Genomic DNA, 24,008 nt, shown 5'->3' with positions numbered 1-24,008 from the left:
CTTGTCCGGTAAGGCCCCGGAAGTGGTGGAGCCAACCGCCCGCCAGGCTTTGGCCGTTCTAGCGCCCGCGGTGCTCTCCGGGATCCGACACTTGTCCACGAAACAGCATTTCTCTGGTGTCAATCAACGTTGTCGCGCAAGAGGTAAAGTCGGAGGAGGTTAACGAACCACTCGAACGCGCCAGTAAGTAAGATGGCGAGAAGGGCAGGAGAGAGTGAGGCCGATCGATAGCGCAGCGCTCGGCGTTTCGCCCTTTGCGCGTGCGCAGGGAACGTGCGCTCAGAGCGATCGATTGGGCAGAATTCGCGCCTCCATTTTTCTGGGAGAGAGTGGGAGATCGAGAGAGCCGGACTAGAGGGTACTGGGGGCCTGGGATGCATGGAGAGCGGCTGGTGCGGTTCGCTGGGGTCTTTATGGGACCACAGGAAAGATGAGCGGGGCGGGAAGGCCGTATAGTGAGAGGGTTGGCATGCGCCCTGAGTTGCCAGGCCGGGCCTGCACACCCCCTTCTGTTCCTCGAAGGCCTCGCTCCCACCCTCACTCCGTCCTTAGTTCGCTTCTACCGCGGGATGGTAGCGGAGCCTCGTGAGGGGGCATGTGTGTCCCCGCCCTGGTCCCTCTTCCAGTTCCGGGTTTAGACAGTTCTTACGGCTTGTTCTTCCCGTCCTCGGGCCTCGGCGTCCTCATCTGCAAATTGGGGGTGGTAATTAGGCACTTAGTAGCCCAGCGAGCGAACGTTCTGTGAGACTTGAGAAGCGGGCCTCGTCCTTTTCTTTCTTTTTCTTTGTGTACCCCGTGATGCTCCTGGCGTGAGGGCAGAGGCGGGAGAGAATTGTGGTTAAGTTCTGGGCTCTGCTGTGGGCATTCCTGGCGGCCACTTGACGCGTTACCCAGCCACCTTTTATTTTCAGTTTCCTAACTTCTTTGTGCCGGTTTCATCTCTTTTGTGTCCAAGTGTTGTCTACACAAGCATAGATTTGTATACAGTTGTTTCTACGTGTGCTTAAATACTTCGATTTCATTCAGTGAGCTAACGCTTGTAAAGTGCTTAACACTGTGCCCGGCAAGTACTTCATAAATGTTAGCAGCTGTTATTAACACCCATCAGTGCAGCCCAGTAAGGCCTGGAGCTCTGAGGTCAGATAGCCTGGGTGAGTTAACCTCTTTGCACCTCAGGTTGCCTATCTCTAAAATAGGATTAGGTGAGTATTAAGTGAGATAATGCATACAGGTTGCTTGCACGCTGTGTGTTATATATGACACTTGTATCTAGTAGATTTTAACTATTATTAGATTTTTTAAAGATTTTTATTTATTTGAGAGCAAGAGAGGCAGAGGGAGAAGCAGGAGAGGCAGAGGGAGAAGCAGGCTCCTCCATGAGCAGGGAGCCGGATGTGGGAATGGATCCCAGGACCCTGGGGATCATGAGCTGAGATGAAGGCAGACGCTTAATGGGCTAAGCCACCCAGGTGCCCCTGTCATTAAATTTTCAAGGAGCGCTACAGGTAGTCATCAGCAACAACACCATCTAGAGTTAAACCATCTGTATTCTAGTCCTGGTTTCTCTATGCACTCGTCCTGGGACCTTGGACAAGTTATTTTCCGTTCTGATCTGTAAATAAGATTACAGGGTCTCCTTTACAGATTGGTGTTGAGGACTAAGTAAGAAAAAACATGCTAAATACTCAGTTCCTGTTAGTTATTCTTATGACCAGTAGCTTCAGTTATTCTCCAGAGGGAGTTAGAAAACATGGTTCCCCACTCCTTTACTATAAGACACCCTCCTTTCCAGAATCTTTCCCAGTAAAGCACAGCAGTCCAGGCAGGGCTAGTGTTACTGCTCACTCCTCCTTTCTCTCTCTCCCCTGTGCTCTGACTTTCAGTTTCTTGTCTGCCTGCAACTTCTCTTCTTTATTAACGGCCCCAGACTCCTGGGGCCTTCTGATAGCTGTCCCGACATATATATACATACGGACATTGATTTTTGGAAGTCAAATTATGCACTCATGTTCACCATTTGTACTTACTTTTTTTGCATACACCAGAAACCATCATCTGCAGTTTTCATTTTACTTTCTAAGGGATATCTTAACCACTTCTGAACCAATCTAAGGGCATAATCCTTCAGATTTTTGCCCTTTTTTTTCATGTTTTTATTGTTGTCTTGGCCATATCCTTTTTGCCAGTATTTTATTAAGCAATTCATCTTTGAATCTTTCCAAAGCATTCAATTTGATTTAGTTTTCATAGCATTGTGGCTTTTGTGCCCTTGTGTTTCTCTTTACTATGTAATTATATTATGTAATTTAACAAATTTAGTCACCTTAAAATGTGTTTTAAGAATGAACATAACTGGGGGGTGTCTGGGTGGCTCAGTCAGTTAAGTATCTGCCTTTGGCTCGGATAATGATCTCAGGGTCCCAGCATTGAGTCTTACATTGGCTCCCCGCTCATCAGGGAGCCTGCTTGTCAGTCACACACACTCTTTCTCTCTCTCTCTCTGAAATAAATAAATAAAATATTTTTTGTAAAAAAAGGAATGAACATAACTGGGGCTCCTGGGTAGCTCCTGGGTAGTCGTTAAGCGCCTGCCTGCAGCTCAGGCCATGGTCCCAGCGTCCTGGGATCCAGTCCCGCATCGGGCTCCCTGCTCGGTGGAAAGCCTGTTTCTCCCTATCCTACTCCCCCTGCTTGTGTTCCCTCTCTTGCTGTGTCTCTGTAAAATAAATAAATGAACCGTTTTTTAAAAAAAAATGAACATAACTGACATGCGTAAACATGTAGCTCAGCTGGTGGAAACACTAGCGTCTAGACATCCAGCAATAGCAGCTGTCTTACCTATTGCAAAAACCAGTGTCTTTTTTTTTTTTTTAAGATTTTATTTATTTATTTGACAGACAGGGATCACAAGTAAGCAGAGAGGCAGGCAGAGAGACGGGGGGACGCAGGCTTCCCCTCTCCCAGGACCCTGGGATCATGACGTAAGCCGAAGGCAGAGGCTTTAACCCACTGAGCCACCCAGGCGGCCCAGTCAGTGTCTTATAACAGAAGAAATAGAAGATTCTAGGATAGCAATATAGAATAAAAATGGCAAGCAGGTAGTTTGACAAAAAAAATTGATGAAAAGTTCTGTAATATTCTGTAAATATTAGCTAACGTGAATTTGAATAACATGATTTCAATGCTCTGCACACACCATTCTTATTTAACCTTCACTAACTTACTTAACAGCTGAGGAACATGATCTCAGAGGAAGGAGGTTGATGACCAAAGATGACGCGACTGGTAGAGCTGGGATGTGCTCCCCGCAAGTCTGACCAGACTGCTGTGTTGCCTCTGTGACTTACTAGTGCCTCTGCCCTTCACCATCCCTCTTTTCTCATCTTGCAGCCGGCAAGGAGGTTGTCTTCTTCTTTTCCAAGATGTACAGAACCAAAGTGGGCTTGAAGGACCGCCAGCAGCTCTACAAGCTGATCATTAGCCAGCTGCTCTATGATGGCTACATCAGCATTGCTAATGGCCTCATTAATGAAATCAAGCCTCAGTCTGTTTGTGCGCCCTCGGAGCAGCTGCTGCATCTCATCAAACTAGGTAGCTTTGAATGCAGATTCATTGATTCCATGACAAGGTTCCCGATGTTTTCGCAATCAGAATTGTTCAAGATTATTTTTGTTTCGTTTTAGTGCCTAGTATGTGTCAAGTACAGTGCTAGATACTGAAAGAGTAAGCAAACTCCAGATAATGACAATTTCGAGCTGGTTCTAGCCTCAAGCTCTGTATAAGAATTATCTGAAGCGTTCTTTCATTGTGATATGGTTTCAAATTTCAGCTCGAATGGTATTTCAGAGAGTCGTCTTCTCTTCTTCTAAAATAACCTGCTATCTTCCCCATACCTCCCCAGGTACTCTAAAACAACAGTTCCATTTCTGTCATAATAGAATCACTGTCTGAAATTTTCTTCACTGTTTGAGGTTGTTTCCCACGCAGTTTGTACTCCCCAGAAAAGATAGTAAGCTCAATAAAGACCAGGATCTTGTCTTGTTCAACAGTATATCCCGATGCTTGCCTGAGTTGTAGAAAGCACTCAGTAAAATATAGAATGACCATAATGTTTATACCCTTTGACTTGGCAATGCCAATTTTGATAATTTTTATACGAATTTGAGGAAATAAAGTGAATACAACTGAAATACCCAAAAATAAGGAGTTAGTTGTGAGTATTCTTGTATCCATCACATTGGGTCCAGCAACATGATATAGATAAACATTACACTGGCCAGATGTTTATTCTGTTTGAGTAAATGAACAAGTTACAAAATACCATATAGTGCGGTTCTATTTTTAAGAATTGTAACAAAGGTCCAGAAGAATTTCATTCCACCATGTTAACAGTAACTATCTCTGGGTGATCTAATAGAAGATCATTTTTATTTTTGTGTTCATCTGTATTCCTGGTTTTTCTTATACTTAATAAACTTACTGTTTATGTGATATGTGAAGTTATTTTTAAATTTAAAATGCATTTTCTGGAGAAACTTCTGTTTATTTAAATATCAACATTCTTTCAAATATGTTTCACTAGTGTTAATGCTAACAATGTATCTGACTTAATGAGCCTCAAAGCTGCTACTAACATCTCAGCACTAAAAATACTAAAATACAGAATGGGAAAAAATGGACAGCATAACTACAGAATTGCTTTTTTTTTTTTTACATTTCTGTAGTTGTAATTAAAGTAGGAAATTTTGGAGGCAGAAATTGGGGGAGCTGATGGAACCTCTTGGAATCTAAGCTTCCGTGATCCATACTGCCTGTAGGGTTGTCACTGTTCGTGCACCTCGGTCAGAGACATATTTTGTGAAGGGCTAGATGTCCTGCGGCTCCAAGAAAGAGTAAAGTGACACTGGATCCAGAATTTTGTCTTGGCTTTTTAAAGTAACATTTTTTCATGCACTTAATTTTTTTTTAAAGGTTTTATTTATTTATTGAGGGGAGAGACTGCATGAGCAAGGGGAGGGACAGATGGAGAGGGAGAAGCAGGCTCTCCGCTGAGCACAGAGCCCAACACAGGGCTCGATCCCAAGAGTCTAGGACCATGACCCAAGCTGAAAGCAGACACTTAACCCACTGAGCCACCTAGGTGCCCCTCACGCACTTAATCTTTATTCCTTTCAGGAATGGAAAATGATGATACCGCAGTTCAGTATGCAATTGGTCGTTCAGATACAGTTGCCCCGGGCACAGGAATTGACCTGGAATTTGATGCAGACGTCCAGACCATGTCCCCAGAGGCTTCAGAGTACGAAACGTGCTATGTCACTTCCCATAAAGGACCATGCCGCGTAGCTACGTACAGTAGAGATGGGCAGTTAATAGCTACTGGATCTGCTGACGCTTCCATAAAGATACTTGACACAGAGAGAATGTTGGCCAAAAGTGCCATGCCGATAGAGGTAACAATGCCAGGGACGTGTGTGCTGTGTGCCTGTTGTTCACTGGGAGAATGAGAGACCAGTAGACCACACTTGACTTAGCATAGTTGGGTACTTTGAATCAGATTTTAGAGTGTGAGCACCTATTTTCTCGTTGGTCTAGGTCATGATGAATGAGACTGCACAGCAGAACATGGAAAACCACCCAGTGATTCGAACGCTTTACGACCACGTGGATGAAGTCACGTGTCTCGCTTTCCACCCAACTGAACAGATCCTTGCCTCTGGCTCGAGGGATTATACGCTTAAACTCTTTGATTATTCCAAGCCGTCTGCAAAAAGAGCCTTCAAATACATTCAGGTTAGGAATGCTTGCAAAGGAGCTTTACATTTTTTTCTTGAAAGCAAAGCGTTGTTCTTGTATGACTGTTCCCTTTTTTAAAGTAGGCTCAGTGATCATCCTAGAAAACAGGAGCAACAAGGACGCGTGCCGCAGGTTGCTCTGGAATCTGGTTCGCATGGACTCGTGGTCCGCATGCTTCCTGTGCCCGCCTCCATCGGCCGGTCAGGACTGCTAGCCGCAGTTTATGCAGCAAGGGTTCACAATGTGTGTCACTTTTTAAGAGTTGCAGATCCCTGTTTAAAGACAAAACAGACCAACTTGGCTGAAGTGTAACTTAATGGCAATCAAAAAATCATTCCATTGAGACTATCAGATGTTTCCCGGAAAAGTGACATTTGGTACCGTATTTTGAGTTTGAAGCTCAGAAACACTAATGTTTTGGTAGGGGCTTCTACCTTTTTATAATTTAACTTGGTTTTTTTTACTCAATATTTGGAGACCCAGGACAAACTGAAGAAGCTCTTCCCATGTACAAGTTGTATTTATCCTTGTTCATTCATATGTGAATGTATCCTAGCCCGATAATGTTCCATTCTGAGTTCACCCGATGTTAATTTGCAAATAATGAAGCTCGCTCCTGTGGTTTTTGGAATAAATAATCTCACCAGTAAATAGTTTTTAAAATCTCTGTTCAAATGATACTCTAGAAAGTTCATTGTTCCTTCTTATACCTGTGTAACATCTGACCATTGTCTTAAGTATTCTTTCCATCAACAAAATACTTTCCGCATTTCCTCTGGATTTAATTGTTCACCAGTTGGTTACTTAATGTCTCTGTCCTAACAGGAAGCCGAAATGTTACGCTCCATCTCTTTTCATCCTTCCGGAGACTTTATACTTGTTGGGACTCAGCACCCTACTCTTCGGCTTTATGATATCAATACATTTCAGTGTTTTGTCTCATGCAATCCTCAAGATCAACACACCGATGCTATATGCTCCGTGAATTACAATCCTAGTGCCAATATGTATGTAACTGGTAGCAAGGACGGCTGCATCAAGCTATGGGATGGTGTTTCAAATCGATGCATCACAACTTTTGAGAAAGCCCATGACGGTGCTGAAGTTTGTTCTGCCATTTTCTCCAAAAATTCGAAATACATTCTCTCCAGTGGAAAAGACTCTGTAGCTAAACTTTGGGAGATATCGACAGGACGAACGCTGGTCAGATACACAGGTATGTGAAAAATTGCTATTACTTAACGTTTCTGAAGCATTTTATGGTTTCCAGAGCTCTTAAATCCTCACGAGAGCCACACAGTAAATGTATGCATTGAGCAAGGCAGATGTGATTCCTCTTTTAAATAAGAAATCAAGGCTTAGACATTAGGTCATTCAGCCAAGGCTGCAGTTCGTAAGAAGCAGAGCTGGAAATAGAACGATAGTTTCGTAACCTTATTCTTCTCCATACGTTATGGCTTAAATGAGATCTGATTCCATGCAATTAACATTTGAGATTCTGGTGGTCCATTTGTAGACCAGTGGTCTGCCTTCTTTCCTCAAACATAAGAGCAGTCCAGAGAAAAGCCTGAGTTAGTGCATCACAGTAAATATATGCATTAGGGAAAGAAGGCTGAGAGGGAAGATCTTGGCCTATTCCTAAGAGAGCTGGTAACCCTAATAGTTACTTGGGCAGTGAATGTTGGTAAAATACCGTGTCTCATTCCCTGTTCCTCGGAGCAGCAAAGGCTGTTTTTTGGTAGAAAACCTCCAGGAAACTTCAGCTAGTTTCCTGTGTTGTGAGATGTTTGTGTCATACACTAAAATCACCAGCACCAGAACTTAGTAAGAAAACAATTTATAAGGGCCTGGCTGTGGTGGTTATTAGTTAGCCTTTTAGAGAAGAGAAGTGAAGAGGTGGAGACAGACATCTGAACCACTAGGGAGCAGCATGACCCCCTCTGATCTGTCTCCTGGTGGCCAGAGTTCGCTTCCTGCCATCTGTCTGGCTTCTGACACAGGCGGTACAACTGACAAGTCTTGGGGAGAGTCATTTTTATCATAATTCTTTGTGACTTTGTTGAAACACTTTTGTATGGAGCTATTTTGAAGAATTTCTTTAATTCTTACTGTTCAAGGACTGTGTGCTTGTTGCAAAAAGAAGATACAAAAGTGATCAGAGTGAAAGTGGGAAAGCCTCCTCCATCTTCAGAAGTAACTGAGTGCAGTGTGTCAGGAAGGGTGCACGCTAGAGTCTCGAGATTTATTGTGTTTGTTTTATCTTGTGACTGTTGGAATGTTTCATGCTTACATGTGGCTGATGAGTTTGTTTTGGTGGAGAATTGGGATTTGATGTCAAAATGAGATTCTACGGAATTTATACGCAAATTCCCTCATTTTCTAATTCACAGGTTAAGATTCCATGGCAGCATGTTTAGATCTGTGTTTCCAGCTCAAGTGTCTAGTTAGAATTCAAAGGGTTCTTGAAATATTGAAAGACAAGGAAAGATTATCAAGCATTAGAAATTTCAATGTTAAAAATTAATTCAGAACACTAAAAATGCTGAACTAGGGAAGCAGTACGCAGAGCTTGTGAAGTGGGCACATGCACGGTCAGCAAGCTCCAGGAGAGGGCAAGGTGACTGGCAGTTCTGTAAACCTAAGAAATGGGAATGGAAATATCTTTCTGTACGCGTCAGGTGGCGGGAATTTATAAGATTGCTATTACTTTGTATTGATCAACATTTTAGGAAATTACATATCCTATTGTTAGTGTCAGCTGGTAAAGTATTTCTACTGGGCAGGTTGGTGTCCTGTATCAAAATTTTCAGCATTGGACCTATGAGGTGCACTCTTAAAAATTCAGTCTAAAAAGACTCTGAGCAAGCGTGCAGATGTACACACAGCAAGGTTCCGTGCCAACGAGATCTAGAGTAGCTGAAAGGGAGAGAATTAAGTGAGTTGTTGTTCGGCATCCTTTTCACAGTATGCAGCCTTGAAAAATAAACACCCTGCAAAGCTCTGTGTGTGTTGTACCCTGTGCAGATCCTGGCAGCCACCATGTGAGTGGGTGCTGTCATTACCCTCCACAGAACAGAGGTGAAATCGAAGGCATAACAGAGCAATGTGATCTGTCCATGTTCGCATCACTTGTAAGTGTTGAGTCCAGATCTGACACCAACACTTGTATTTTTATCCATTAAACCATAGTCCCTCCTCATAGAGCTCTGCTCCAGCCTGTTGAGTGAAAGCAGTGGTGTGTGCTCTGCTTTACAGATGACGGACAATGTACAGAGATTCGGAGGAAGGGTGTTCATCAGAATACTGACTCTGGGTGCAAAACCATCAGGCAGTTGTTCTTTTTTATGCTTCATACAGTATTTTAAACATAAAATCTGTATTTTCCTGGTCCTAAAAAAGCCTAAAGGTTCCTTTTGGAGAGAAGATGTCCATACATCCCAGTAATTCTGTTTTAGGAATTTAATCAAGGAAATAATGTGTTCGGTACAAAGAATTTGTCACAGTGTTATCTGCAATCAGATACAAACTAAACGCCTAGCCGGAGAAGAATTAACTAGTAATAGTGCTTCCCAAAATGGTGCATTTTGCAGCCAGTAAAAAACATGGAAGAACAAATGTACCCAACAAAAAGTTGATTTAAACTGTGACAGAAAAGACATATAGCACCAATTTTGTATCTTTTCTTAAGATGTTTTTATGCCTAGAGGTATATCAGAGTGTTCACAGTTAGTTGCCCGAGGTAGCAAGCTGGGGGTGATTTTCGTCTGCATGCTTTCCTGGAACGTCCCAAATTGCACAACAAATGTGTATTCCTTCCATTTTAAAACGCTGTTTTGCCAGTGACAGGATAGTTAGCCAACGTGCGAGAGTCCGAGGATGGAAAACATCAACGTGGACGGCCAGCCTTGGCACTCAGACCCGTAACCTCTCATCTCTGTGCAGGTGCCGGCTTGAGCGGGCGGCAGGTGCACCGAACACAGGCCGTGTTCAACCACACCGAGGACTACGTGCTGCTCCCCGACGAGAGGACCATCAGCCTGTGCTGCTGGGACTCTCGCACGGCCGAGCGCCGCAACCTGCTCTCCCTGGGCCACAACAACATCGTGCGCTGCATCGTGCACTCGCCCACCAACCCCGGCTTCATGACATGCAGCGACGACTTCCGAGCACGGTTTTGGTACCGGAGATCCACCACGGACTAACCCGCCTCCAGGATCTAGGGTTCTTTTCTCGAGGACTGTGCCCCTCCTGCCCCCGCGCCCCGTCACCAGCTCCGGTCGTAAGTCACTGCACCACCTGGCAGTTGTGCTGCCATCTCTCTCCATCCTTCTTGGATTTGTACAAAAGAATCTTTTTTTACCTTGATGTAGAATCATGGTGGGAAAAGTTGGAAACGCAGATCTGTGCGGTGGTTCTGCATTCACTGATTATTACAGTGTGATTTTCATCGGTTTTGTAAATACAGGACTTGCCATTTCTCTTGAATCTCTTGATCACTTGAAGAAGGATAGAGTATTAAAGTGCTTTCTAGGTCTCAACTGAACCTGTCCCGAGGAATTTTCATGGGGCAGTTTTGTCACCTCTCGCACCTGTTCTCCACCCTCCTTGTCCGTGTGTCTCCGTGCAGAATGCATATCGACCGACAAGTGGGCACACAGCTCTGAGAATCGAGTGTTGTGCCGTATTAAAACTGTTTTAGAGCGTCCATCAGTTCTATCCTAAAATGACATCATTCTGATAATAAAGCTCAGATCTCCAACCTTAGTGTTATACTTTTTCACTTCAATAAAATAGCGGCCAGTTTTCCCTGAAGATTTGTAGGAGACAAGATGTTTCCTTGTACCTCCCACATTGTCCTTTCAGTGCCTGCAGTGCTTATCTTCAGTGAATACTTCTAATAAGATTATTGCTGGTCTATAGAAAACCTAATTGAAGATCCATCCAATCTAATCAAAATTAGGTGACCCCCGCGCTGCTCGCTTGTTTCACAGATGATTAATACCGATTGACTCTGTTCTTGTGTAATTTTAATCTCGTTTTTCAGTTCTCTTCAGCATGAATCATCACTGCTCGTCGTGGATGCACACAGCAACTATGTTCTTGGAAGATTTTTGCAGTTAACCAACCGATGGGGGTTTTCTTTTTCTCAAAACTTTTTAGGATGTGACACTATTTCTCTGGATTCAGCTCAGGCTAGATGAGGGAACCCTACCCTCCCCTCTGAAAGATAGACTTTGGTTTATATTTATCCCCAAATACAAATACCTCATGATCTGGGTAGGAGTATCTAGAATTAGAATTTAGGGTCATTTGATAAAAATATTAAATAGATTAAAGTTAAAGTGTTTTATGTTATAGGAACTTTAAAAATCTTCTGAGGTTTACTGCATAAAAATTCTTCCGTAGTCCGCCTTAAGGATCATTTCAAGTCTTTGGACTATGAAACCATCTTAGGCATTCTTAATGTGTTAAATCAGAGTTTTAGTTCAGATTTCCAAAGAGCGGTATTTTTTAGTCTGTAGGGAGTTTGGATTTATTTTTATTTTGTGTCTTGATTCTCCAGCATTTGAACTTGGTCATCTGCGGGTGCTGCTTTCGTAAGATTGGAAGAAACCTACTGAATAGGAACAAGAATAACCAGTTCCATAGAAAATTACCAGCCAAAACTCCTCGCTTCTTTTTTTGCTGCTTCTTTTGCTTTCAGCCCTATGAAACTACAACAGAGGTTGAACATTTCTGCGTCCTTCTGCTCCAGCACATGCACTAGAGGGACCCTGAAGCATTCCCGATTTAAGCTCCGCTGGGTCTTTTTAACTGTTGATGAATTTAAATAATGATGCCTGCTTTCTCCAGTTTCTGGAATGGTCTCAGCAGTGGATCTATAGTTTTAGGACTCCCGCTTACAGGATCAAGATACTTTGTGTGTTTCCAAAACAGACTCTTTTTTTTTTTTCTTTTAAAAATCACATTTTGGGACACCTGGGTGGCTCAGCCGTTTAAGCCTCTGCCTTCAGCTCAGGTTATGGTCCCAGGGTCCTGGGATCGAGCCCCTCGTCAGGCTCCCTGTTCAGCCGGAAGTCTGCTTCTACCCTCTCCTCCCTACTCCTGCTCTCTCTTGCTATCTCTGTTGATATCTGTGTCTCAGATAAATAAAATCTTTTAAAAAATAAAATCACATTAATATTTTGAACTGGTATAAAGGCCAGCAATATTACATGGACTTGACATCAGCATGTCATTAACTGTACCACATAACACCCTGGCTTTCAAACAGTGAATAAGTCAGGGTCAGAACTTATAACTTCTGTGTTATTTTTTTAAAGATACGTGATTTCTAAAATAAACTTTTGTATATAATGATAATTTAAAGCTAGTTCATTTTTTTTTTTGGACCTTACTTTGAATGTTTCCATACTTAAACATGTATTCTCATATAGCAATTATGACTTTGGTACTTTTCATACTGTTTCTTTAGTGTTTTGTTCTAGAAGTCAGATTTTTTTTTTCAGCGTTCCAAAATTAATTGTTTATGCACCACACGCAGTGCTCCATGCAACCTGTGCCCTCCATAATACCCACCATCAGACTCACCCAACCCCCCACCCCTCCCCTCCAAAACCCTTGGTTTGATTTTCAGAGTCCACAGTCTCATGGTTTGTCTCCCCGTCCAATTTCCCCCATCTCACTTCTCCTCTCCATCTCCCCATGTTCTCCGTGTTATTCCTTGTGCTCCACAAGTAAGTGAAACAATATGATAATTGACTCTCTCTGCTTAGAAGTCAGATTTCTATAGCCAAACCTCCTTTAGCTATGTGCCTTACCTAAAACTAAATATAATCCCATATCTTTTGATGACTCAGAGAAACCAGCCTTTCTCCTTAGACTTCAGTTGAGCCTAGGAAAGGTGATGTTGTGGGGTGGGGGAGGTGTCTCAGCAACAGATTTGGGGTGGGGGGGAGACTTCTGTTTCTGAAAATATGGTGAAGCAGATACTCTCAGAACCCTCTCACCACACACCTGTACAGAATTTATTTTTATTTTTAATCTCTAAATAGCTGAGCTAGCAATAAGTTCTCAGGGAATTTTTGAGAGGCAAAAGCAACCAGAGAGCTCAAATCTAGATAATCAGGAGCTATGGGGCGGCGTTTGCACTGAGGACATTTGTCAAGCCCCTGAAGCCGAATGATTTCTGAGCTGTGACCCCACATGGTGGGAGCTTTGGTCCAGACCTGGAAGGAAAACATAGAACCCAGAAGGAGCCCCATTCCCTGAAAGGGTGAACTTGACAAAAACTATGCCTCCTGGGAAGAGGAAAGCTGCGTGACTGGGTGCTGGCTCGGGTTTGTGGGGCGGGTCTTCTCTAACAGTCCCATCTCACTTAAGGTGGGAACAAACAACTCGCATTACCTTTGTGGCTAGAGACAAGCAACCCAAGAGTCTAAAGCCAACACCAATGAAGGAAGAACACAACTTTCCCCCAGGCTCCAGTGCTCCCAGATCCAGCTCTGAGAATCACGGGGTCATAATCAAGTATGTAAGGATACTGCCCCCATGAGGAGAAGCAGTAGAAACTAGACCCGAGAGTCAGACTTGAAGACTTGGAATTAATCAGATGCATGGTATGTGAGTACATTGACGATGAAGAGATGAAACAGGACTGAGGACCAAGAGACTTTAAAAAGTGACCAAGAGGGGCGCCTGGATGGCTCAGTTGGTTGAGCGACTGCCTTCGGCTCAGGTCATGATCCTGGACTTCCAGGATCGAGTCCCGCATCGGGCTCCCAGCTCCTTGGGGAGTCTGATTCTCCCTCTGGTCTTCTCTCTCATGCTCTCTCTCACTCATTCTCAAATTAATAAATAAAATCTTTAAAAAAAAAAAAAGTGACCAAGAGGATCCGGACAACAAAAACCTTGTAGAAAATAACTTTTTTTTTTTTAAGATCTTTTAAATTTATTTGATGGAGAGCAGAAGAAGCAGGCTCCCTGCTGAGCAGACTCCCCCGCTCATATGGGGCTCCATCCCAGGACTCTTGAGATCATGACCTGAGCTGAAGGCAGACATTAACCCATGGAGCTATACCCAGGCACCCCAATAGTTGACGTTTCTATAACTTTCATTCCTCGGGCTTTTGGCCTTTTTCTGGAGCTTTTCTACTTCACCTTCTGACTCCCTTGGTGGTGTTCTAATCCAGTGAACCTCTTTCTCACTCACTGTTTGGCTGGCCGCTCACCTGACAGTAACCCCTTGCCTGTGGCCCCATGTGATGCCCCGGGATTTTCTTGTGTTCCTGCTAACACTCAGCCCCTCTCCTCCAGCTTTTGGCCCCCTTGATGCCTTCAGCGTTTCTTTTGCATCCTGTTTCTCAAGTCGTGCTTTCTTTTCCCTCTCCACCATGGCATCAAAATTCAGACTATTAAACAGAGTCATCACTGACCATTAAAAAATCCCAGTCCTCCCTGTTTTATCTGTGCATTGGAGAATTTAGGTGAATTTGTTGACAATTTATGAAGTTCTGCTTTCCCCAAAAGAGCTGTATTTGAGTTACCTTCTTGAGGTTAAAAGCTGCCAAATTACTAGATGATTTGAAAGCTGTGCAGTCTAGGGGCACCTGGGTGGCTCAGTGGTTTAAGCCTCTGCCTTGAGCTCAGGTCATGGTCTCAGGGTCCTGGGATTGAGCCCCGCATCGGGCTCTCCACTCAGCGGGGAGCCTGCTTCCCCCTCTCTCTCTGCCTGCCTCTCTGCCTACTTGTGACCTCTCTCTCTCTCTGTCAAATAAATAACCTTTTTTTTTTTTTTAAAGCCATGCAGTCTGAAGTTTCCTGCTAAGCCTTTAATGCTTTGGACATTCTTCACCTGGTGTCCAGCTGCACTTTAAAAAACTCAGGCACTGAGTGCCCAGCGTCCAAAGTCTACCCCTCAAGGAGCATGCTAGCCAGAAGTCCACGTGAGAACAGTATAACGCAGACCCAAAACACAGTCCCATCTACAAAAGCAGTCTACCTTCCTGCGCATTTATTAGGAGCTCTAGAAGTGAAGTGGTCAGATGCCCCAGGCTTTGAAGAAAAAATTCATCCAAAATACCGTTCTCAGTAGCGTTTGTTGAGAGAAGGGAGAAAATTATCTCATTAGAGTCTCGGACTCAGTTCCCTTGAACTGCAGCTGTTTCAACCTTCAGTCAGCGGGATGATACGAAAGCCACCTAATTTCCTGGAATAGCAAACTCTTGGAATATTTGTGCACAGGAGGACACGTTCGCCTAAAGAAGTAAATACAAATGGATTGCAGCAAAATGTCTAAGGGCTTTCATTCAGTAAAACGACAGGGCCAGATAGGAGACTGAGAAGCCAAGCCCCTCATTCACAAAATTCAAAACTAGGAGTCTGTGTAAGCGTGAGTCTGTTTCCTTTCGGGACCAAATCTGAGGCTTTTGTGACTTCATTCTGTTTCTTAATTTAGGTTGTTTCTCCTAAATAAGTAAATAAGATGTGCAAATTACAGCATTCTAGCCTATATTGGGAACTCAAGGGTCAGCCCTTCAGTTGTGGGAAGGATCACTGTCAGGAGTTTGTGGAGATGGTGGGAACCGTCCAGACTGGACCTTGTGCGAAGTCTAGCTTTCTTCTGAGAGGCTTGGGTCTGGATTCTGCCTCAGTCCCATCACCGTGTGACCTTGAGCAAGTTTGTCCATCCTTTTTACTTCTTTTCAAATATATGTGAAGGTGCATTATACAATTTTTTAAAAAAACAATGATTGCCAGGAGCTGGAGTCCATCAGAGGGATGAGGAGTGACTGCTAGTGGGTATGGGTTTCTTTCCAAGGCTATCAAATCTTCTCAAATTAGGTAGTGCTGATGGTTGCACAACCCTGCATATACCAAAAACAAAGAAAAAAAAAACACTGAATTGTGCTCTTTAAAAGGGTGAATATTGTGGTACGTGAATTCTATCTTAATAAAGCTGTTGTTTTTGTAATTTGATGTCAAGAGTACAATATAATGAATTTCCATGTAGCCATCACACAGACTCCCCAGCCAGCTACTCATAGCTCATCTTCTTCTACCTATACCTCTAGCCACTTTCCCCTCTCCTGAATTATTTTGAAGCAAATCTCAGATCTTTATCTGTCAATATTCCAGTATGTATGCCTGAGAGATAAGGACTTTTTAAAACAAAATCAGGACATAATTACCACGAAATAGACACAGAAGCCTCAAATTGAGGTTAATGGATTCCCACCCTGGAAGCCTGAACCTCAGCCTGAGCCCAGCAGTACCTGCATCTTCCTCATCTGAGATGCAGAACGACCCACGCCCACCAACACAGACATGCAGTTTAGGGCCAGAAGAAAGGAGGTAAGAGACACGCCCCGGCAAAATGTCCAGATTCACATTTAACAACATGGACATCACGTGCCATTTTGTCCAGGCCTTTGCCTGCCAAGCATTACCCACTGTGCGGCTTGCAGGAGTACCGCTCTCATGATTCGTCCTATCTGTCAAGACCAACGGGATAAAATCCGTCGGCTAGTCCAGGCTGTCACTCAAAACCTCAGCCCTTGTGACTCATTGCTCTTCCATCTGACCCCGCTTCGTTGCCTTAAATGGAACTTGCTAATTCCATCTCTTTTTTTGCATATTCATGGCGTTGCAGCTGGGAGCGATTTCTGCCTCTCTACTGATCTGCCCCCCGCCTCTCCTATCCTACCTTCCTCATGAAACCTTCCCTCAGTTACTCCCCATTCTCCCGTCTCTGTCGTCCCCTCTATGAATCTCCGCTTTGAACTTGCTGCTAAGCCAGCTCGTGTTCTCATCCTGTGGGGTCGTCGTTCCCTCCCTGTTGATCTGCTCCCATGTGTGTCACGTCAGTCACTTGGCCCCAGGAGTTAACTTCCAACAATGATAACAATTTAAAATATGAATTGTCTCAGCCAGAAATCAGCCGGCTATTTCCAGTAAATCCTTCCTGGTGCTCAGATGTGGGAGCGCTGACTACACAGGGGTGGATACCCAGCAGACCAGGCAGTGAGGGCCATAATGGCAGGAAGGTAGCAACAGGGAGAGACAAACTGTTGGAGGTGTAACCTGAGCCAGGCTCAGAAGAATGGGTACCAGTTCATGGTACTGTGACTGTGCCTAGCAAGTCTTCCCTGTATGTCCTCTCTGAACGTTTACTCTGAATTCAGGGAAAGTAAAAATACTTAGCAGGTAATGCTGAACTGCACTGAGCCAATGCTGTGGTTTCAAGTTCAGATGATGGGTGGGTGAGATTTAAGAGACAATTTAAGAGATAAGAGAAAAGTGCTCAGCAGAGAGCCCCGGTAAAGAGTCAGCACTCAGAAATGTTCATCATGAAGTTTTGTGAGCCAAGACCAGGAGGTGGGCCTGGGTGGGCTGGTGAGCAAGGAGCAGTATGTATCAGAGGAGAGATGAGTCGGGACGGGGTCCTTTAGGGCATCCCCCTTGACTTGTTTTCTCCCAGCTGTTTGTGGGGCAAGTTTAGGAAGCAGGAAGGAAGGGAGGCTGACCACGATCACAAATTTGGCCTAGCGGCCTCTAATCAGAAAAATGAACTTGCTCTGTCTGGTGGAAGTTGTTCATAGTGTTTGTGGGGACGAGAATGCAGAGCGTTCATACGCTGAGCTTTCAAAGTAGGAACTTCACCCTATAAAGCAGAAGAGCGTTTTGTTTTTTTTTTTCATCTTTTGTGGTTTCACATAGCTTAAGTGTGACAATCCCTACTTATAGACCAAGTGAGAGGCCAGGCATTGAGGAGTGAGTGTGGCCTGGATTTCTGTCCCCTCTCCATCATCCCTTTTATTTTACTCTTATCGTGCTTTCCAGAAAGTTTGCCTGCTGGGAGAATCGTTTTGACAGTTTCCCGTGTTGCCAGATAGCTCCACAGAATTCAGTTTCTGAGAACAGGCCAGAGGCCTGCAGTGACATTGCATAATCCTCTTCTGAAGCCGGAGATATCAGCCGGAGAGCTCACGGGAGCTGTTTCACAGCAAGATGAAAGGAGCAGGCATCATGGATGGTATGCCCAAGGTGAGTGATGGGGACTGTTTGGAGGGGCAGGGGGTGAAACACCCTGTTATGGTTAAGGACAGTGACCGATTTTCACTCCAAGTTTCTAATGAAGTTGAAAGGTAAATAGTAGTAACATGTGAGTTTGAGATGGAGAAGTTTAACTAAGTCTAAGTGTGGAAAATATATGTGTTCTAAAGCCTCTGACAGTTTGATTCAGAGATGGATGAAAATGACTTCCTAGCAGAAGCCAGATTGTGGGGTTGATGATACAACCCACCCATCCCTTTGCGTCCATTCACCTTCTAACAAACTTCTCGAGCAAGAGGTGAGTCTCAGCCTCCGCCCATGCTGACCTCCCTTCTCTCTGGACCCTGCAGACTATTAATGTCACTCCCAGGCGTCCTGGTTGATTCTGTGTTCCTTCCCAAGAGCAGAGTCTAGATCTGCCCTCAGCCTCCGGTGAGCTGGTTCCCCAGGGAACATTCTGTGCACTAATTCCCGAGAACTTTTGTACTGATATGTAATGAGTGGGGCTCAAGTCTGTCATGAATCAAAAAAGATTCACTATTTAGAAAGTTGTGTTGGCTGCTTTAAAGGAAAAACAGCTGGGACACAAGGAAAACGAAGCTCAAGGATGATCTTGCTACACCTTTTTTAAAATGTGAAGTAGAACAGGAAAAAAATGAAACAGTTACTAAAGGGGAAGCTTGTTTATATGAATTACAAATATGTTACTTAGTATTAAAATAATAACAATGGATGTCACCAGTGGAATTTACTGCTGAGTAACCTATGATGGCCTCACTCATATGGATTGTGTGTAAATATTTAAGGAACCCTGGAATTTTATACACAACTATTTTCTTTGAAAAAATTTTAAACCTTTAGAAAACTGGGGGGGGGGGGTAATTCAGTAAATCCCTGCGTAGCCTTTACCTAGATTCACTGATTCCTGGCACTTTGCTACATTTTTCTGCCTCTCCTTGCGTGTATTTACAGAGGTATGTGCACACTTTGTTGTTATTGTTACACCATTTGAAAACCGATTGTGGGCATAAGGACATTTCACCCTAAAGGATGCTTCACATCAATATGTATCTCTTAAAAACAAGGACATTCTTCTGTACAACTCCAATCTGATCACAGGCAAGAAAATCTAACGTTGAATTAATAATGTCCTTCTAACACTAAGTCCATACCAGCAGCAGTAGGGCAAGAACCCATGTTTTCAACTCCTAGTCCAGAGGCAACCTCAGCTCAGGGACGCCTACAAAACATATCAATGCACTTATGATATAATATACTTATTTAAAGGCTTTCTACAAGTAAGAGCACTAATGGAACAACTGTTGAGCTTCTCACCTTTTACAATGAGCAATACCTATTAGAGTTCCATTTATTTTGGCACAGTTGATCTCCTTTGTTAATTAATTGCTTTTTATTAGAGGGACACCATGCAGTCAGGGGGCATACCATGTAAGTGGTTCTCAGCTTTCAGTGCATTTGGCTTTGAAGCACCCTCAGGTTCATCGGGGGCACCGTGGAATGCCTCTCATACCCTGAAGGTGGCCTGCAGACAGTGGGGGGTGACCATGACTGCCTCTCATGCTGTCCCCTGGTGCTGCTGCTTGTCACCCAACTGTTCCATGTCAGTAGAGTCTTCGCCTTTGTAACCAGCAGCCTTTGTGTAGTTGTCTGACTTTGATTAGGTTTTCCCTAATTCTCACATAAAACAAAAAGAAAAATGGAAAGTAAGTAAGATGATATTCGTCTCAGGAAACTTGGGGAGTGGTACATTTGCAACAGAGGTAGTAGCTCGTCATGGGTGGCAAAGTGCTGCATCTAACACGTCATTCGTTGGCTTACTGGACAGCAGCTGGTTGCCTCCATGTTCAACTCCATTCACGAAATGCTGGAAAGTGAGGTCTAAAAGGGTGAATAAGTGATTTTATTATATGTAAAGCCTTGTTTGGGATTTCGGGTAGTTTTACAAGTGCCTTATTTATGAAAACAGAGTTTGCGTGTACTTAAGTGACGGGGTCCCGTGTGTTACAAATTGTATTCACTTCTGAGTGTGTGTGTGTGCCCATGCACACCATTAGAGCTGATGTTGAAACTGGCATCTTTGGGTACAGACATCTTTGTCTCACTGGAACTCAAGGAGAGTCAGATAAGCATGGTATTTGTTTTCCTTCACTTTCTGAGAATTTCTGAAATTTGATTCTATTTTATACCTACTTTCTCACAGTATTTTCTCTACGACCTGCACTTTCTCTCTTCTGTCAATATGGCTGTAGGCTCACTTGGTTTTCTGAAAGGAATTTTCAGACAAGTGTCTTTCCCCCGTTTCTGAAGGGTGGTTGTCCAGAGAACTGATCAAAATAATACTTAGGTTTCACGCACATTTAAGTGTTCTTAGATGTCCTTAACATTTCAGGTTCCACCTCAAGTAGAGAGCAAATATCCTTTAGCCCTCTGCCATCCCAATTCTGGGTGGAGCCGTCCTCCAGCCCCTCAGGGAAGGGCTCGGTAAAGATCGCCAACATTCCCAGGGCTTGTCTAGACACAGGCAGGCCCAACAGCTAGGCGGTGCGTCTGTCGCTTGCCCAGACTGAGCGTGCCTTGGTGCCTCCGGGCAAGAGCATTGGGGATGTCACTTGCAGGCGGGGAGAATTGCAGGCTCTCCTTGTGCCTTTAGGACCTCTGAGGTGGGAAGCAAGACATTTTAACTCAGTCTTTGTTGAGGAATGGCAGCAGGAATGTGTGCAGAGAACTTACTACGGCCACAAGGCCAGCCTGACCTCCTCCCGCCAAATCCCCCACCTCACTGCCTCCCCTTCCCCCGCCTTGAGATGCTCCATCTGGGGGCTGGATGCCTTGGGGCTTCCCCACAAGCACCTTCCACAGTCACTCACTCACTCACTCACTCGCTTGACCCCTCTCTGGACCTCCCCACCCAAGGCACCTCCCCAGCCACACCCTCCCTGGTCATTCTCAGCTTCCTCCTCCTCTTCATTTATCAACGTCTGAAATCATCTTTCCCAATTGTTTCTCCCTTTATTCATCATCTGTCATCCCCTCTGGAGCGTCAGCTCCACAAGAGACAGACCTGGGCTTTCTTTATTCTTTATTTTATTTTATTTTTTCAGTGTTCCAACATTCATTGTTTATGCACCACACCCAGTGCTCCAGGCAATATGTGCCCTCCTTAATGCCTACTACCAGGCTCACCTAAACCCCCTTCCTGCTCCCCTCCAAAACCCTCAGTTTGTTTCTCAGAGTCCATAGTCTCTCATAGTTCATCTCCCCCTCCGATTTCCCCCAATTCACTTCTCCTCTCCATCTCCCTATGTCTTCAGTATTATTCCTTATGCTCCACAAGTAAGTGAGACCATATGATAATTGACTCTCTCTGCGTGACTTATTTCACTCAGCATCATCTCCTCCAGTCCCGTGCATGTTGATACAAAAGTTGGGTATTCATCCTTTCTGATGGAGGCATCATACTCCATTGTATATATGGACCATATCTTCCTTATCCATTCGTCCGTTGAAGGGCGTCTTGGTTCTTCCCACAGTTTGGTGACTGTGGCCATTACTGCTATGAACATTGGGGTACAGATGACCCTTCTTTTCACTACATCTGGGTCTTTGGGATAAATATCCAGTAGTGCCATTGCAGGGTCATAGGGAAGCTCTGTTTTTAATTTCTTAAGGAATATCCACACTGTTTTCCAAAGTGGCTGCACCAACTTGTATTCCCACCAACAGTGTAAGAGGGTTCCCCTTTCTCCACATCCTCTCCAACACATGTTGTTTACTGTCTTATTGATTTTGGCCATTCTAACTGGTGTAAGGTGGTATCTCAGTGTGGTTTTGATTTGAATCTCCCTGATGGCTAATGATGATGAACATATTTTCATGCATCTGATAGCCATTTGTATGTCTTCTGGGCTTTCTTACTGAGGGCTGGGCCTCCAGTGCCTACAGCAGTGCCTGCCCATAGGTGCCCAATAAACATTTTGAGTATGTGTGTGAATAAGTGGGAGGTCACAGAGAGTGCAGATGGAACACTTGCAACATAGCCCTGCCCTGCCACAAGGTCAGAGATAGTACTTCCTAGTTGTCAGACACCTGGGAACTGAGGCCACCATGACTCTAAGCTCCCTAACCCCTACCTGCCCCCAGCCTGACCCACTCAGCCTAGACTCTCGAGAACTGGCCCCCTTCTCACTCCCATGGTCAGATGTTGCCTTAGATCTGAGCCTTTGCAGCTGAAGTCAAGGTCACAAGGACCTGCAGCCTCCCCATGACCTTGTCCAGCAGTTCCATCCCTTTACCTGCCTCACAAGGCAAAACGTCCCAGATATGACAGCCAGCTTGAGAACACAATTCATTGTCCACCGTTTAGCCATCTACCCAGCAATGGGATCCAATGTAGTTATTGGATCCTGGGGTTTGGATGATCAACACAGAGCTGATATTCTAGTAGGGCCAGAAAGTCAGTAGATGAGTAACTGGACACAATGATTTCAGTGGTGATAACTGCCATGAAGAAAATAAAACAAGGTGATCTGATAGAGGTGATGGATAGAGAGGGCCTCCCCGGAGACCTGCACGATGGCAGAAGCATTCCAGGCAGAGAAGACAGCAAAGGCAAAGGCCCTACAGCGGGAAGAGATTTAGCCTGTTGGAGGATCCGTAAAAAGGCCAATGTTGTTGGGGCAGAGGGACAAGGAAAGAGAGTGGGCAGAAATGAGATTGGAGGGAGAAGCAGGGTCACGTTCACTTGGGACCTTGTTGGTCCTGTGAGATCTTTGAGGTGCATTCTAACTGCAAAGGAAGCCACTGGCCTATTTAAAGAAGATGACATGGTCTGATTTATGATTCTAAGACATCACTCAGGCTGCTATGCAACAAATGGATGTTGGCCAAGAAGAGCAGAAGCGGGGAATGAGTCAGGAGACGAGGGCGGGTGGTCTCTCCTTCCATTTTGCAGGCCACCATGCTGTTCTCAGTGGACACAGACAAAAATCCCTTCCCTGTCCTTTGAAAAAACTTTTGACATTTGAAACTGTCAGGGGATATGAACAGAAAGAAGACCAAAGAAAGATGTAAACAGTTTTTATTGAACGACACATGCTACACATCCTTTTAAACTGATGTTTGTTTTCTACCAACCTTATTTCCAGGCAATATACCTTTCATTCATTCAACAAATTAACGGGTGCCTGCCCTGTGCCATACACTGTTCTAAACACCACCCCTTTCCCAATATAATAAACTATCATTTTAGTTAATAAAATACCCGTCATATTGTATGATCACTCCTGTTTAATAACTTTTATTTTCGTAACAGTTTATTTGCTAGAGAGCTCACTATTAAAAAAAAAAAAAACTCAACAGAACACCCTCACGACCCCCAAAGTTACCAGATTATTCAAAGAAAAGTAGCCTGCATGATCATCGAATGGGGAAGCAGCCCTAAAAACAGAACATGGTCATTTTGGAACTAGGATGACTAAGGGAGGAAATGACAAGTGCCTGGAGGGGAAATAACTTCAAAGGACGGAGGTGGGAGGTGGGGAGAGTGATATTTGGATACTCCAACATGAGTTGCAAAAAGGGGAAATAAATATTTTAGGAACCATGTCCAACTGTATTGCTCATAAGCCATTTGTGGGCTGGAGTGGAAGAGGACGCTTGGGTCTACACCATGGGAACAGAGGTAATGGTAAGAAGGCAGTGTGTCCTGCACCTGGGACAGCATCTGGGCTCCTGGATAAAGGCTTGCAGTCTCTGCAGACTCCTCTAGGAAAAACACGGAAACCACTGAAAAGTTATCCACGGGCACATCTGGGCTACCCATGTGGCCACTCCCTTCAGAGAGAATGTCTCCGTGAGCTTAGAAGTTACTGGATAGACAGTATTGTTCTTTTTCCTTAAAGTGTTGTTTCTCCGTAGAACCAAAAGCAGCTTTTGCTCTGCCTCTGTTACAGGCAATCTGTCATCTGGGAAGAAGAAAACGGAAGAAATGAGACAAGAAAGCAGTAGGGTCTTTCTCCCTTGGCGATGTTTGCCCTCCAGTTAATAGAAAGTGGAAAAGGCTTTGGGGGATGTTCGCTTCAGGTTCAGAATGTAAACTTGCCCCGAGGTTGAAAGGGCATAAGAGTTGAGGATAGACA

At 44.3% G+C, this 24,008-nt stretch overlaps 2 protein-coding genes across 5 annotated transcripts in view; both read left to right on the top strand.

The window, feature by feature from the left end:
* Positions 1 to 52: 52 nt before the first annotated feature.
* Positions 53 to 10,334, top strand: CSTF1 (cleavage stimulation factor subunit 1). 3 transcript variants are annotated; one of them, XM_032878928.1, is made up of 6 exons: positions 53 to 183; positions 3,391 to 3,591; positions 5,176 to 5,453; positions 5,596 to 5,793; positions 6,622 to 7,012; positions 9,739 to 10,334. In XM_032878928.1, the coding sequence occupies exons 2-6, from the start codon at positions 3,423 to 3,425 to the stop codon at positions 9,996 to 9,998; spliced, it is 1,296 nt and encodes a 431-aa protein (XP_032734819.1). In that variant the 5' UTR covers positions 53 to 183; positions 3,391 to 3,422; the 3' UTR covers positions 9,999 to 10,334. The 3 variants fall into 3 exon arrangements, with proteins under 3 accessions (XP_032734819.1, XP_032734818.1, XP_032734820.1); XM_032878927.1 differs by lacking the exon at positions 53 to 183 and adding an exon at positions 280 to 358; XM_032878929.1 differs by lacking the exon at positions 53 to 183 and adding an exon at positions 280 to 392.
* Positions 10,335 to 17,232: 6,898 nt separating this feature from the next.
* The window catches only part of CASS4 (Cas scaffold protein family member 4), a 34,308-nt gene continuing 27,532 nt past the window's right edge, over positions 17,233 to 24,008 (top strand). For both annotated transcript variants that reach the window (XM_032878926.1, XM_032878925.1), the window contains exon 1: positions 17,233 to 17,841. In XM_032878926.1, the coding sequence (XP_032734817.1) occupies positions 17,806 to 17,841 (36 nt within the window). In that variant the 5' untranslated portion in view covers positions 17,233 to 17,805. The remainder of the gene's footprint in view (positions 17,842 to 24,008) is intronic.

Source organism: Lontra canadensis, unplaced genomic scaffold, assembly GCF_010015895.1.
Source record: "Lontra canadensis isolate GAN:19392208 unplaced genomic scaffold, GSC_riverotter_1.0 scaffold65, whole genome shotgun sequence".
Classification (NCBI taxonomy): domain Eukaryota; kingdom Metazoa; phylum Chordata; class Mammalia; order Carnivora; family Mustelidae; genus Lontra; species Lontra canadensis.
The sequence above is the reverse complement of the archived record's forward strand: the minus strand, read 5'-3'. Positions and strand labels throughout refer to the sequence as shown.